Here is a 17610-nt window from a genome sequence, read left to right on the forward strand (position 1 = left end):
AACCTCTACCAATAATGTTACTTCTCTATTCAGTAAATTATGTGATACATCTGTCTTTACTCAAGAAATCAAAGATAAAATCTCCAAAATAGATGAAGACTTGAAGGCAAGTTGACACCAGTTGTCACTTGATCCGATCTACAGTTATGCTCATTACATAAAGATCATATTTTTGACTAATATGCAAGCAAAATTATTAAGGGAAGAAGCGAGGATCAGGGCCACACTTGTAGACATTTAAGGCATGAATCTTCCAAACATGGATGCATTTTAGAAACACATTGCACATGCCAAAACTCTCATCCATGACAACAACTTCTCCATAGTTGATCAGATGATGGAGTTATTAGCAGAAGTGCAGATTGCATTATATGCAAGCAAGGTGTTACAAGTAAATTAGGACAAGACAATGTCATTGATTTTAAGGGTACATTCTGACTTATTGTCACATTTTGGCATTACCATGTAGCATAGACCTTTGGCATTTGTGTCAAAAAGGAGGAGAATATGTGATGATGCAATAAAGGAAGAAAAGATGAGAAGAGAAGATGTAATACAAGAGACATGATATATAAGTATATAGCAAGTAAAGTAAAATGTGTATATATATGTATGTATGTATGGGGGAGCATCACAATATTGCACATGTTCATGTACATATATTCAGAAAACATCTCTTACAAAATAAATTTTGAAAAATCTCAAAAATAGAGTATGTTACCAAGTTGAAGGCACAGGATGGAGACTAATGATTGTTTTGAACTTGAAATTTTTGAAAATTTAGTTTTGATTAATAAGTGTTTTTGTTACTAATGCCAAAGGGGGGATTGTTGACATTACAATCAAGTTTGTTTATTAGTGACACACACACACACACACACACACTTAATCAAATGGTTAGTAGCTATTGAGCTTATCTTGCAGTTTACAGTGTCAACTAAATAAATTAGGCTCTACCAAGTTCTACAGTTGCTACTGAGTTCCAAGAACAGTATTCAGTTCGCATCAAGCAGTATCTACCAAGTTGGTGATTATCAGTGTAAATTGAGCTTCATAGTGTTTACTAAGTTTCTCAGTGCAAATTGAGTTCTCCAATGTTTACCAAGTTCACAGCTTCAGTACTGTGAATCTAGTGTTGACCGAGCTATGCAGTGTTGACCAAGTGATTCAATTTATACTGAGCTCGCAGTGATAGTGTTGATTGAGCTTGCAGTGTCAACCATGTGATTCAATTTATATTTTGAGTTTTGCAATGTTTACCGAGTCACCAATGCATACCAAGTTTAAACTACTTGGAAGTGATTAGTATGAATTGAGCTTCTACATCTACCAAGTGCATGATGATATCAAGCATTGATAATGGTTGTTGAGTATCAAAACTTCATCGAGTGTGTCTTCAGAACCTAAGTACCGACTTTGTGTAATTTGGTGAAACTTGTATTATAGCCAACTTTGATGAATTATAATTTGGATTGGTATATATGTAATGTATTGTATCATATCCAAAATATATATGATGTAACAAAGAGAAGAAGCAAAAAGTAAAAAATGCTACAAGTAGTATAAGGAGCAACAAATATTTATCTATCACAACAAGGTGATCATTACACTACAAAGGAATCTCATTCAACAAATTAGAGTTGTAGATCAGAGATTAGCCATTGGTTCATCCTAACAAGTGGAATAGTTAAATCCTTTCACAAGGTAGACTTAACAGTCTTTTGTAAATCTCTTTACTGAGTGCTTACTTCATTGTATGCTTTGTAAATCCCTTTACAAGGTGGACCAAGTAGTCCTTATTGTTCCTAATAGGGAAAATCATCAGAAGTGATCATTGTAAGCCTTAACAGGCCAACTTTATATTGCAGTACTAAAGCTTGTGGGTATCATCTCCACCCTAGTTTTACTTTCTATTTGGAAGGTTTTTGGGTCACCATATTGTGTGTCAAAGTGTTATGAATATTTTAATTCTTTCAGCTTTTTGTGCATGTAATTAGATCATAATACACATGAAGGATTAACTGGTGAAATAAGAATAATTTTTATTGGTTCCTGATTCACCCTTCCCCTCTCAATAACCTTGCCTATCTTATATTTCCAATAGTAGGACTCTTCACCTTTCTTGAATTTGTAAAAATTCTTCTTGCCATCATATTGTGCCCCTCTATCATATTGTCATGGCCTCCCTAAAAGGAGATGACATGCATCCATGGGCAGTATATCACAAAGCACTCTGTCCTTATACCTTCCAATATTGAAGTCTACCCATGCTTTTTCTTTCACCTCTACATGCGAACCCTTATTTATCCATGTGACCCTATAAGGATTATTATGAGGAAGCTTTTTAAGTTTCAACTTCTCTACTACTTCTTTTTACACTATGTTATCAGTAGAACCAAAGTCAATGATAACCTTACATACCTTGTTTTTTACCTTGCATTTGACCCTAAAGGGCTCTCCTTTGACTTAACTCCTTCACAAGCTCCCTAATGAGTGTCCTCCTAAACGTCATATTCTCTCCTTCTTCTGAATCAAGTGGGAGATCTATTGTGTAGTGCTTGCCCCTAGTTCGCATTTTGCTAACATTGCTAAACTCTTTTTAGAGCTAGTTTCATGTTGATGGTTAGTTACATTATTATGAGACTATCAGATATTGTGCTATGGATTCAGTTGATATGTGATGAGATTACTTAGACTCTACATTTCATGTATGTATGATGATTATTTTTAGTGTTCGCAATTATTGATGATGATCATTACATTGCTTCAATTATTAATGATGATTAGTAAGATGATTTATTATCATATGTGTTTTCTTATGGATACTTACCCCATACTTGCATGTGTATGGTGTGCGTGTTTGCTTTGCGTGTTTGCTATTGAATGGTGTGTCTGATGTGGTTAAGGAAGGGAGTCGTAGTCACCTGCTAGTCGAGATCTACACGATGCACCACTTCCTGCCATTGCCTGTTTAGTTTAGTATATATTGTGCTTGTACATGCATAGTTTTTTATGCAGGTTGCAGGTACCGGGTATCGACTTCCCTGAATTGCTAGGATGAGCGTACCCTATCACATTATCTCAATGATAAGAGGGGGGAGATAAATTCTCAAGTCCAAATCCCAACCCTTTAAGCTATTTGTTCTAATTGGAAAATTAGGACAAGTATTTGAGTTGAGTACCCTCCGAATACGTTGGATGACGTAATTCGAGATTTAAACCTTTGGTTTGATTTTGTATGTATTTTGGCTATGATGGATTTTCATATTTTTACCTTGGTGAGTCTTTGGAGTATTTTCTATTAATTAAGCCTAATTAAAAGATTTAATTAATGGTTTAATTGAATGAAAAAATTAATATGGTATTTTAATATTTATTTTATTTAATTAATTGAGAAATTAATTAAATAAAATAATTAAATTTGAAGATAAAAGTTAAAAGTTTAAATTTGGAATGTGACAACATTTATTTTAATAATAATACATTTGGAGTTCATTTTTAAATAAATGACTAAATAACATTATTATTAAAGCTAATAAATATTTTAGCAATTAAGTTTTGGAAAATGAAAATTTAATAAGTGGAAGATATATTTAAATTAATAAAAGATTCTAAATCTCATGTGATTAAAATATAAATATATTAAGATTGCAAAGTGGAATTATTAAAGTTAGTGCATGAGATTTTAATAAATAAATTAATTAAATTGGAAAGGGTAAATTAAATATTATATTAATTAATGTGCATTATTTTTAATGTTTTCTCACATAGGAGTTGGCAAATTCTCGAGAGTTGTCATGTAGACAACACTGGAGTTTGCACTCTAAGTTTGCACTAGTTGTCTACACTTAGAAGTTAGCATTTTTATTTGAACACATGGTGTCTACAACCTTAAGACTTATCTAGAAGGTTGGAGAAGACCCATGCTTGGTTGTCATGCTTATCTTCTAGTTATTTCTAGAGACACTCTAGATGCATCTTAGAGGCCTTTAAATTGAGGCTCTCCTAGCGTGTTTGGACAAGTCTTATGGAAGCTACAAGCTTAATGGAACAAGCTCATATTCTTCTTCATGCTCATATGCTTCTATATGCTTCCATGCTCCTTCTATGCTCCTTCTAGTCACTTGGAGATTCACGGTTGGCTTGGATCTTGGAAGGATTGCGAATGACAGAGAAGGAAGGGATTTTCTATGGACTTCTGAGGCATGGTGGATTAGCATCAGTGTCCAGGTGCACTCGTGATAATCTCACACTCTATTTGCACTATTTCTCTTCCTGTCCTTATCATGTCTATGTGTCTGAATACTCTTGTGATTGAATCTAAAATTGAAAATTGGTATCTAGATATTCTATTTGGTTGAGAAGAAAACATTAGGAAACCCTAGATCCAATTAAAGAAAAATTAGATCTACACGGGTTTGGGTTCGAATTAGAATTAAATTGAGAAAGGTGATTTCAAATTTATAGTTAAACCTATTGGAAGAATTGGATAAAATTAGAGAAACAAATATTCTTAGTTATGGTAGTCTTTTAAAACCATGTATATATTTTATACATGATTATTTATCTACAACACACACACACACACACACACACACACACACACACACACACATATATATAAATGCTGTAATACAAAACTCTGCGTATATATATATATATATATACATATATATATATATACATACATATGTATATATATATATATACATATATATATATATATACATACATATGTATATATATATATATACATATATATATATATATACATACATATGTATATATATATATATATATATATACATATATATATATACATACATATGTATATACATATATATATATACATACATATGTATATATATATATATATATATACATACATATGTATATATACATACATATGTATATATATATATATACATACATATGTATATATATATATATACATATATATATATGTATATATATATATATATATATACATATGTATGTATATATACATATGTATGTATATATATATATATATATACATATGTATGTATATATATATATATATATATATATATATATATATATATATATATATATATATATATATATATATATATATATATATATATATATATATATATATATATATATATATATATATATATATATATATATATATATATACATATATATTTATTTAGTGGAATATCGAATATTTAATCTCAGTCAAAATTAATCCGAATTCGCAACTCGTAATACGTTTTGCGTTTTAAGAAAAAATATATATATCGGTCATTTGGTGGGGGCGGGGTTTATACCCACCGCACTCCACTTGCCTTGTTACCTTTGACGGCGACCAGTACATGTAACTGTGGGTCGCACAATTTATAATGGCGCCTGTACTGCGTATGCAGTGCATGGCTACAGAGTATGTTGCAGAGGCCGCACAGCTTACTAAGCCGACGGCTACGTATTTGCATGTGAGCCGCAGCGATTGTAATCGCTTGATCTTTTTTGTTATGAGTATATCATTTAATGTAAGTTTTATATTAAGTACTGTTTAGTATATATTAAATATTATTTAATATATATTAAACACTACTTAATATATATTAAATATTTATAAGAGATGATGATTTGAGAAATCGTTTTTAATTATTTTGATTTTCACATATAAATTTTTTATATATTTAAATAATAATAATTATTAATTACTAGTTTTATGATTATTAATAAGTTGTTAAGTGATTTAGATTATGGTAACTATTAGTCGTCTTAATTGAGTTGATGAATTATAGGTTCCATTAACAGATTTAATTAATTATGAATTAATAAAGGGGTTGATATCTTAAGTTGGAAAATTACATATAGATGTTAACAACTAATGATAAGTATGGTTTATTAATTTAATAATAATTTGTTAATTATTATTAAATTAAAAAGAGATATTGAATTTGTTAGAGAATGGAGGATTTTCTTAATATATATTAAATAACATTTAATATAAACTAAATAATTTAGAGATGGTGATTTTAAACTACGAAGATGATTTTAAATTAAGAGACTCAAATTTTAAAGATATTGTGTCATTTCTACATTATAACATCGTTATAACATTGTTATGACAATGTTAATACGTTCGAATTATTAGGTATCTTATTGTTATACCTTAATCATACTAAGAGTTAGTTAGATATTGATTAATGAAGTTTATGTAAAGATTCTCTAGATCGACTATTTATAGTTGTGATTAGTTTATTTATTAATGTTTGTTGGGTCTACAAACTATTAATAAATAATAGTATAAATGGCTAATTCAATTAGAACTAATCTAGAAGAGATTATTTAACGATTGAAGTTTTGTAAAGACATTAGTTTTTGGATTTGAAGTATAATTGATTTTAATCAATTAATGAGTTGTCAATATAATGCGATAGAGATTTAACTAGGAAATAATTATTATGACGAATGTGGTCATTATGGATAAGATTTCCAAATTAATTTGTTATTATTATAAGTATTATTAAAATATTAATATTTGTGTATTGGATTGAAGATGACTTTTCACGTACAAACTATTGTTAGTCAACTAATACTCATTGAGTTGATGGTTTGATTGTGAAATTATTAATTAAATCAATTAATTAGAGTTAATTGGATTTAATACTTAAGTTATGTAATGGACATTTAATTAATATAAATCTTTTGACGAGATTGTAAATTATCTATATTGAGGTTGACAAGTCTTATGACTTGAATTATGATTTTAGATATTATATGGTTGTCAATGATGATAACGATTGAATTAAAGGCTTAAGTTTTAATATTATTTAATTAAGTCTTAATTAAGAATTATTAGAATGATAATAGGTCATAGATGGTGTGCCTATGTTAATTGATGGATTTAATTGATCATTCTAATTAAGTTATGATATCTTATTCAAAGATTGATAATTGGCTCTCTTATAATTTAACAATTAATGATCCTTGTTTTATGTGAAAAGTTGAAGTAACATTATAGGAGAGTTATTCAATTTGTAATATGGATCTTGGACAAATAAGAGAACAATTGAATTAAGGTCAATGATGATCAATTTAGTGAATAATTATCCTTAAGTTATTCTTAGGATAATGCTATCGGGGAACAATTGGGTTGACTTGTAGGTCAAATGATAAAACTTAGACATTTGAAGTATACTTGAAAATGGAAATTGAAACCCCTACACTTGAAAATGGAAAATGAAACCCTACACATTATTCAACTATGAGATTATAGAAAAACCAAAACATGTGTTTGCATCGTGTATTCTATATGCTTCTTGTTTTGGGTTTTTGAGTTAACTAGTGATGACTAGTCCTAGGTTGTTACCAGAGGCTCGGGGGTTATGAGATGTGTTGGCATGTTGATCTTATTTGGTCTCGATCTTTATAAGCCCAACCATGGTTATGTGATCGTATGCTCTATGAAATGTTTGTATTTACTATTTGTTCATCAGTCTTCATGTGTGAAGCTGAGATGTATGTGTTAGAGATACTTGAGCCAACCATATTTTTGAGTCATCGATCAGTTATCCTTGGTTTTTTTTCTAGTCACCATGATGGGACTAAAATGTGGATTTATTCTTGATGATGTCATGTTGTGACATGTTTGACTCAACCATTTTGGAGTCTTCGATCAGTATGATTTTGAGATATTTTTGGTTGCTTGTTGAAGAACCAATGGATATGGTGATTATTTTGAGATATATTTTGGTTATTGAGAACCAATGGATACTCATGATTATCAGTGATGCCTTCAGTTTCCAATAGAGAACTGTTGTGGTCATGATTTTCTATGGATGTTGCTCATGGAGATTTGATGCTTTTATGCATATTTGATGATTTTATCATGGAGATTTTGATGATTCTTCTTATGGATATTTGATGCTTATATTGTGGATATTTGATGATTCTTTTTATGGATTATCTTTTGGATTTTCTTTATAGTCGCTTGTATAGGACTGTGGTGATTTATGATTCCATGAGCATTAGGGTAGGTAATCTACTTGTAGTGTCGGGAAGTGGCTTGCAATGGGGGCCGGGGCCCTAAGTGGCTGCCAGGATAACTCATTGTAAGTTTGGTTAATAAGTGATAACATTTACACACTAAATGGGGATTAAATGAACCTAAAAAGATAATTGTTTTGGATGTTCTCGCCCATGCCTTGAGCGCTTGTACAGGCTAGGATGGGAGTAGTGAGAACGCATGGTTGCAACCTTGCATTCCATAGTATGCCTCGTTAGTATGAGAGGATACTAGTGGCCGCATGAGATCTGTATGGACCCGTGGAGTTTAGCTAACTGCCAGGGTAACTTGTATGAGATAAATGCGATGACACTTTCTCGCTTGCAGAGTAGGTTTCCTACATGTCATTGTGTGCCTCTGGGAAGTAGATGTCGATTTTGTGCTTGGAACCTTTGAGTAGTATACTTTTTAGGATTCCTGGACTCATAGAGATTTATGCTTGTGATTTCGATAGCCTATTTGGGACTTGAGATTATCTCCTCAGCACGGTGGGAGTGGACCACTTAGGTTCCACGTGGTCGGGTGGTAGTATATCTTCCACTCTTATCATTTGAGATCCATTGAGACACCGTGGCTGGAGTATTCTTGGTTGGTATTTATCTTCATTATGTTCTTGGATCATTATGATAGATGTTATACTTTATGATAGCTGTATTTATTGGTATGGTTCTTATATTGATGATTTGCATATGTTAGATGATGTTATTTTATGCTTTACTTTGCATGTTAGTAGGATGTTTTAGGAGTGACATTCCTACTATGTTTATAGCCGATGATCTCTTCGGTGCTTTGGAATGTTACGCACGGAGGAATGGCTAGGATCCATGATGGTCTAATGATGCTATTTACGGTTGGGAGGAACCGTGCACTTAGTTATTTATGTTTGTGATATATGGTTATCTTTTATGATGGATGTTTACATCTTTATGATGATGATGTATCATGTATGATATGTGGTTTCATTTATGTTATTGCATCATGGATTAATATTGGATGATGATGTACTTTATTTACATGGATGTTTATTTTTTAAGCTTTTCAAACCTTGTAACATGTACAGTGGATGATTGAGCAATCTAAAATGTACACTTGAATATGGTTTAAGAACATTGGATGCATCATTGCTATTTCATTGTTAAGGATGTAATGTTAGATGAATAAGTTATAATTAGAAGTAATTCAACGTTAAGGGATCTTTAAAGAATGTAACTGTTATGTATGTTATGTTATTTCCAGTTGGATGATACTATTGCTTCCGCAAGTGTTGTGTATGGTTTTACTTTCATGTTTAAAAAAAAAAAAAAATTTGTTTGGCAAACTTAGTGAAATTCTTTGGATCCCTTGGCGGGGCATTACATGTTGTCTTCTTGTTATCACCATCCTCTTGGACATAAGCCACCTTCCTTTCTCTTGATGAAGAAGTCTTCTCTAGACACCTATAAGAGGGATGTCCTAGCTAATTGCAGTTACAACATTTCATGGTGGCAAAGTATGAGGGTCCCTTGCTTTGACTGTTTCTTTTGCCTCTAAAACTATTACTACCTCTACCTCTTTGGTTGGATCCTCCTCTTGGATTGTTTGAACCACTTACTTCATTTGGTTTACTATCCCCTTGGGGTCTATTTGCTTGGCCTCTTCCACCACCAAAGTTCCCTCTTTGGTTACTTTGTTCTCTACCTTTACCTCTACCCCTTTTATTGAAGTCTTGCTTCTTCTTTAATTTTTCCTCAACCTTAAGTGCTAACTGATAACACTTTTGTACTATGTTAGGAGTCCACAATTGAATCTCCTCTTGAATATTTCACCTTAAGCCATTAACATACCTTTCTATCTTGATGCTTTCAACTTCTTGCACCTTGAATATAAGGCATAGCTTTTGAATTTCTTTAGTATAACTTGCTACATCGTTATCTCTTTGCTTGAGATTCTGCCTTTTGGTATGCAATTGCACTTTAAAGTCTTCTAGTAGGTAGGTTTTTTGTATTTGGCTCACCATACTCTTCCAATTTGCATAAGACTTCTTACCCTCTTTCACTCTTTCATCTTGAAAAAACTTCCACCATGTGAGAGTTGCTCCTATCATTCTTGCCTTTGTCACTTTCACCTTTTGAGCTTTTGTTACATTCTCACTTTCAAAGTAGTTCTCTGTGCCTTCCAACCATTCCAAGACATGGTCTGTATCTAACTTCCCACAAAAAAGTGGTACTCCTTCTAGTGTTGTCTAATTCAATGCATTGATGGCCCTAAGAAAAGGTTCCTCTGCTATTTCAAGATCAGGTGTGGGTGCCTCCTCTTCATCAAACACCTATTGCTTTTGCTTGCTACATTCCTCTTGTTGATTGACCTTATTGGTCACTACTTCAATCTTTAGAGTTGCTCTCTCAAGTGTATTCTCCAAGGTTGTTGTCTTAGCCTTCAACTCCAAATTCTCCTCATCCTGCTCCTGAACCTTCTCAGCCAACCTTGCATTTGTCACCATGATGGATCCTATGGAGGTTTCTCCTTCACTGCCAGACATGCACTTCCTTGCCCAAAATCAAATTTGTTCTGATACCAATTTGATAGGACTAGTCTAGGGTATGTAGATAGTAGATCAACACTTCTAGAAATCCCCTACTTATACAAGTTACCCTTATTCAACTAAGAACAACTTTTTCCTTTGACTATCTTATCTATCCAGGCTTGCTCATTAGCTTGAACTTCATTTCATGCCTCCTTACTGGTTCACAAGTTCTTGCAAGGGTTGGAGGCTCTCCCTAGGGTGTCTTGGACCTTCTCATCCATTTCCCACACTTCATTCATTAGGTTTCTATACGATCCTTTCAAACCCTTGAAAATCCCCTATTAGGTCTAGTAGCCCTCAATTAGCCCTCCAAATTGACTAATTTGGTTTTGTAAAAAATTCCCTCAAGAAGTCTATAATTAAACTTCTGATGTTGATACCCTCTTCCAAGGCCCTCAAGATTCTTGAGGTTGCAGGTTCCCAACTTCTATTTGATGCCCTACCCCTAGTTTTAAGGGTTTGTTAGGGTTTAGTCACAATCTAAACCAGTCAAGAGCAAATCTACTCTCCCTCGCTTCCTAGAAACTTTCAGAGTTTCTCCTTGCAACTGCAATACCTTCACTCCATCTTAGAGCCTTCTATAACACCCTTCCTCTTCAACCCAATTCACCCTTGCAAGTAAACTTCTTTCTTTGGCTCAATTCATAGCCAAGTGTACCATTGTCTCACTTGGGGCTTCCAAGGAATTGACTTGGTCCTTCACTTTTGACTCCATCCTTTTTCCCAGATAATTTACAAGATGTCTACTAGCATTCCTCAAGGTTTCATGAGGTTTTAGCCATGGGGAATGCTTGTAGACACCATTTTGCAAAGTCTGCCCAATACAAGCCAACAAGCAGACTGTTTGGCAAAACATTTATTGTGCACAACAACAGATTGCTTAGAAGTTCAAACCAGAGCAAAGTCTTAGTAGAAACGATGCATAAAATTTATTGCAAAACAAAAGCCCTGATCTAATCACATAACAATCCAAAACTCAAACTTTCATTCCATCTGCCATTCATTTGATGTCCTGTTGTATGATGTCGTACAATCCAAAAATTCTTAACCATACAAAAGTGACTTCCAAAGCCTTACATACTCATTCCATACCTAACTCAACCTACTTTCATTTGTTGGTAACCACATATTAACTATTAACCCAATTTTGCAACTTTGGCAAGAAAAGTTGCACTTTTTGCAAAATTGTCAATATGCAATTTTTGCAAAATTGACAATTTTTCCATTTTTGCATCTTAGACTTGGTAGGTCTATACCTTATGATCCCAAAACATACATGGAAGGTATTTATGCCATATTTAGACCATTTGCATGTCTACCTAACCCACCATGTTTATTTGGCCCTCTAAATCCAGTTTTGCACTTTTGCTCCTAATTGACAACAAATGCATCATTACATTAGTGTTTGGGGTTTCACATGCATGACTCATGACTATTTATTTCTATCTACTAGGTCTTATGTCTTATCCAGACTCCTAAACCCTTATTTGCTTCTTAGTGACCTAACCTAGGTGCTCCTGCACCAAGTTTGGACAACTATTTTATAAATTTGTACTATTTGAAATTTAATATTTATTATATGTTTCGTTATATTGTGTACAGAGTAGTTTGACTGATGAAAACTAACATTTTATATCGTTTTATATAAAACATACAATGAATGTTCTTGTCTAGAACTAATATCAATTTTCATAAATCAATGATATAAACAAGATCAATTGTTAATGGTTTAATTTTAAATAATTATAACCACCCTCACAACTATTTATGAGGTCCTCTCCGCTAGTTCATGAACCAAAAAAGAAACTATGAGAGAGAGAGATAGAGGAAGCTCTAGAGCAACGTTGACAATAGGGATTAGGTTGGTGTGGTGATATCATGCTGACATGAGGATGATGTATGAGTTGGAGGTGAGTGTGAACGCCATATTTGATTTGGGCTCAATGGGGCGGCCTAGTTTTACCTGTTTTCTTATTCTTTTCCTTCCTATATTTGAAAGCCATGCCATGTGGAACCTAGATCACAAGTATACGAGAGGAAGAGCTTTTGCCAAGCCCACTTCGCGATTCAATTCCACAAGAATTATTATTATATTCGTCTGGATCTCGCTCTGTATGATCTCCTTAGTTCCCTCCATTTTTCTCATCAGAAATACTTTCTTCCTACATAAATTCGCCGAAAAACCCGTAAAGAAAACTATTGCAGTAATGTCTATCATGAATGATAACATAGAAAGCAAGAGCCCATTTGAGAGACCTCGATCAGTAGTGAAACAATTGTTGTCAAAGGAGCAGCCCGAAGGAGATGGTGCACTTGTTAGACGAAGCATTGGAAGGTACAGAGTAGGAGATGCACGTGTCTTTTCCTTTTAAGAATTCGTTCATTTTGGGGGTTTTTTCTGTGTTTGATTTGGATCTTTGTTTGCAGGCCTGAATTGCGGAATCTAGATCCTTTTCTTTTGCTTGACGAATTTACAGGTCTCTGTTTTTAGCTCGCCCCTTTCGATTCGGGCAATTTTGGATTATTTCTTATGTCCTTTTTAAAATTTTCATTTCATTTACTTATTGTTACCTGTGCCAGTCTGCCTCTTGATGAGGTTTCCCCTTTTCAGTTGTATTTTACGGCAAAAATGTCTAAATACGGCTATACAGACATCAAATTTAGGCCCTGATCGTCTTCCATGCCTCGCAAAATAGGAATTTACATTTGTGATTTATCATTTTGTTTTGGTGAGAGACGAAAAACATGAAGGATTGGATTTCTTTTAGTATGATTATAAATAATGATGGCGTGTGATTTGTTTTGGAAATTCAGGTAAGGTTATTAATGCATTTATTGAAAATGTTTTCCCTTTGCAAGTCTTAGTTGTAGTCATTTGGCAATTATTAGCGCATATGTTTATCTATAACCTAGATTCCTCGCCTGTGTTCTCGTCCTATGACAACATACGACGATTTGTTCTTGGGCATTTATTGAAGATCCAGTTTCGTGATATTTGGACGCTTCTCATTTGATTGGAAGCTTGCATCTGCGGCTTGGTTAATAAATAGTGATATGTACCTTTGGCTTTTACTCGGATTCTGATAGATGAGCTTGATTGGTTGTGAGCGTGGGCTGATCTGGTGATATGTTTGTTTTAAGAAAGACTGCCCCCTAAATCGTGTATTATGATCCTAAAGACTATAATCCTTATATGTGTAGTGCACTTGTCCTTGATCTTGTAACATATTCTTTTGAAGAGAATTGTTTACCGAGTTATGAGTTTTGCTCTGTTTGCAGTTACTCCTCCTGGCGGTTTTCCAGATCATCCTCACAGAGGTAATCTTTTCATAGCTTTGTTTTATGAAACCAGTCTCTGTTGCAAGTTCAGATATGTTTTTTCACCTTTAAAAGGCAAACTAACAATGCATTAATGCCTTCCTATTTCTACAATCCATACAATTATTCGTCATTTCTGGATTTTATACTGTATAAGATTTTTACATCATGGAAACTAACCATGCATTTTCCGGTGTGGCAGGATTTGAGACGGTTACATACATGCTCAAGGTATGTATTATGAGTTTCATTCCATATTCCCATCTCTGTACCATACTCTCAATCCTTGGTCCTAGTTTCACATTATTTTTCATGAATTCAGCTTGGTATATTGTGTCTCTTGCATCTTTGATTTGACTTGATCAAGCATTTGCACATGGAATTGATGACTGAGAGAAGACTATTTCTCAGGTTTCTTCTGAATTATAGAAGAATAATTCTTTTGATAGGCTCACCTTGGTGTTAATTATTGATGAAGGAAGTACTTTGCATAAATTGTAACAGATGCTCTTGAGAAGTGTTGATGACTTGTGAAAGTTTGAATATGATTATGACACTTGTGGGTTGTGCATGCTCGTTTGAGAACCAGGTTTGTATGAATTCACTGTTGGGATTAAATACATGATTTGTTGAGCAGGGAGCTTTTACACATCAAGACTTCGCAGGACATAAGGGTACCATCAAAGCGGGTGATCTGCAAGTAAATGATTCCTTCCCTCTCTTTTACGCATGACTTGTTTCATATTACTCAATGGAAACAAAAAAACAGACGTCATATGATTTTCTAAAGTTTTTGTTGAACCATGCAGTGGATGACTGCTGGGAGAGGTATAGTTCACTGTGAAATGCCAGCAAGCAAAGGAGTCCAACACGGGCTGCAATTATGGGTCAATCTTTCAAAGAAGGACAAAATGTAAGTATTTCCTTATAGATCTTATGCCATTTTTAATGTGGGTTGTCAATTTCCACAATTCATATTGTTGTGGGTTTGTTAATTAGGATTGAACCTGCATACCAAGAACTGGAAGACAAAGACATACCCAAGGTCGAGAAAGATGGTGTTAGGGCAAGCGTAATAGCTGGAGAAGCCCTGGGAATTAAATCCCCTGTATACACACGAACTCCAACACTGTTTTTGGATTTTACAATGAAAGCTGGGGCTGTTCTTCATCAAGAGGTCCCAGAGGGCTGGAATGCATTTGCCTATGTATTAGAAGGCGAGGCAATTTTTGGGAATGTTGATTCATTGGCCGTTACTGCTCATCACACTGTTCAATTGAGCGCTGGCAATGGGTTGAGTGTCTGGAACAAGTCTAACAACCCTTGCAGATTTGTTCTAATTGGTGGCCGCCCGCTAAACGAGCCAGTTGTGCAATATGGCCCCTTTGTCATGAACGCTAAAGAGGAGATAATTCAAGCCATTCAAGACTATCAACAAAGCAAAAATGGTTTTGAGAGAGCCATAAACTGGCACTCTGATCCTATTGTGCTCAGTGAAGCTCATGATTAGAAAGCATAAATGGAGTTTAACTCAAATCTTCAGATTTTTAACCGCAGAAATATCTGCCCCGAGCATTGTTCTAACATGTTTTAGAATGCCTTACCAGGTTGTAATTCTGTCTGGAAATCATATAATTGTTATTATTTTAATAGCGAATTCTTTGATTTCTTTCAGCATTTGTTGTTTGTAACAAAAAGTTTCTGTGGAACGATCGTGGAATTTGTTCCAAATATATATAATAGCATGTGGTACACGCGTTTGTGTTTAAATACTAAAAATTTAACAAACACCATTTCTCAACTCTCCAGAGTGCCTGTTAGCATTATCTATTGTAGAATCTATTTGCATATTCCACTGGGCTCAAGCTTTACATTATTTTACTACAATTTTTTACCGTTTTCAGCGCTTAGATTCTATAATATTTATTCTTTCCTTTATACAGGTTCCTGCATGTAATAGTTCATAAAGGATTTGGATTTTGGATTTTCCTTTTAGACAAAATGCAGAGGAGGAGATATATACATTTGAAGCACTTGAGTACCACTAGACGTTTTAATATCTGGCATTGATATTTTAAAAGCTTATGGGTAGGTTCCAAAAGTCCATGCACATCATTCCTCGCACCCAAATATAGGCTCATACGGTTGCAATTAATAAGCAATCATAGAGTTTGAAGTAAAAGGAAGGAAATTGATAAGAGTTTGAAATAATCATTTTTCGTATATAACTTTTCAGCTGGGTATCACTATATATTTAGATTTTATAGGCAGATGAAATCCAGTAGTAGCTCACTTGTCAATTTATCCTCTTTAAAATCCAATGAAAAGTCCAATTTAGTGGTTTTTTTCACACACTGTAATATCTGATATCACAGAATTGTGAATATGATAATTATTATAAGTAATTGGCAAGCAAAAGGGGAGTGAACAACAATCGGATACATAGTCCCGTTGTTATAGTGAAATTATAGTGTTGGACATTCACAGTATTGAAAATCAATTAGAAAATCATTGTAATAATAGGAATGTCAAAATATATATATATATATATACAAACAAAAATTATCCAACTAACAAAAAAATAATATTGGATCTTTGCTTTCTACAATTAGGTCATAGATTTGAGTCATATCTGACCCGCGAACATTTGAATCAGATGAGATTGAAGTATATGATTAAGTAATAATTGTAAGAAAGTTGTACTTGAGGCTAATGTTTCCTTACCTTGTCGAACATGGCATAGAATGGGAGATGAAAGCGTAGAAAACTTCTAAATTTAAGTATATGGATTAACTTTATTAGATGGTTGTTCAAGAAGTTACCTAAAGAGACAACCATGGCATAGACTCTACATTTATTGATGACACTTTGATACTATTAACAATTCATTGATAGGTGGATATAGTTTGGTAGGTATTGGAGGGAAAAAAATTAGAAAAAAAAACATGCTTCTTTTAATATCAAGGGATAGGATATAGATAGGATTTGAAATTAACGTAAAAGATAAATGTTTATTAAGTAGTGATAATTTATAAGGAATAAAATTTAGAATGAAGATTTGTGTTTTTATATAGCTTGAAATTTAGAGAGATTGAAAATTATTGTTTAGCAAATGTATGCTTAACTATTGTGGCAAGTACTTACATTGAGTGTTGCAAAGATTAGATGGCTTAAAGTATGCAATAGGTGGCTAAAACAACATATCTATCTTTTCAGCTTGGAGATTAGAATCTTCTTGGAATGATATGTTATAGATTCTATTATTATTTAAGCATATATATATTTTTCTATTGTGTTGGTTCAACTAATAATGACATCACACATATACATATAAGAAGCACATAATCAAAAAATTTAATCTTTTTTATTGGTGGATTTTAGATGGCCTTGTAAGGCGAAATTGGTTGAAAATTATAGTGAAAACATAGTTTCAATTGACTTCTTTTAAGTAAAGATGACAATATGTTATTGATTGTATTGTCATTTAAGCCTATTTATTTCCTATATGTGTCACGTTTAGTAATAATAACACAACACTTAGTTATTTACAATAGTTGTATAAAAGATTATGTAGTCAATGGAAAATATGTGGGCAATACGTTATAACAAATTAAAGTATTATAATGTCGTGGAAGGGTAAAGAGAATTAGTTATAGTTTATTATTCA

At 33.2% G+C, this 17610-nt stretch overlaps 1 protein-coding gene across 1 annotated transcript; it reads left to right on the plus strand.

Moving 5' to 3' along the window:
* The first annotated feature begins 12418 nt into the window (after positions 1 to 12418).
* Positions 12419 to 15620, plus strand: LOC149562104 (pirin-like protein). The gene is made up of 7 exons (XM_089825649.1): positions 12419 to 12960; positions 13053 to 13102; positions 13905 to 13943; positions 14146 to 14174; positions 14581 to 14643; positions 14753 to 14856; positions 14943 to 15620. The coding sequence occupies exons 1-7, from the start codon at positions 12512 to 12514 to the stop codon at positions 15451 to 15453; spliced, it is 1245 nt and encodes a 414-aa protein (XP_089681775.1). The 5' UTR covers positions 12419 to 12511; the 3' UTR covers positions 15454 to 15620.
* Positions 15621 to 17610: the final 1990 nt, after the last annotated feature.

The sequence above is a fragment of the Cupressus sempervirens genome, chromosome 4, assembly GCF_028749045.1.
Source record: "Cupressus sempervirens isolate cs-2001-9-10 chromosome 4, ASM2874904v1, whole genome shotgun sequence".
NCBI lineage: Eukaryota > Viridiplantae > Streptophyta > Pinopsida > Cupressales > Cupressaceae > Cupressus > Cupressus sempervirens.

Bases quoted from the DNA above. Each gene is read 5' to 3' on its own strand.
- LOC149562104 (XM_089825649.1), top strand. From the start codon at position 12,512: ATGAGGATGATGTATGAGTTGGAGGTGAGTGTGAACGCCATATTTGAT. The intron at 13,103-13,904 runs GTCTCTGTTTTT...CTCTGTTTGCAG, and splicing joins TTTGCTTGACGAATTTACAG to TTACTCCTCCTGGCGGTTTT. The intron at 13,944-14,145 runs GTAATCTTTTCA...CCGGTGTGGCAG, and splicing joins TCCAGATCATCCTCACAGAG to GATTTGAGACGGTTACATAC.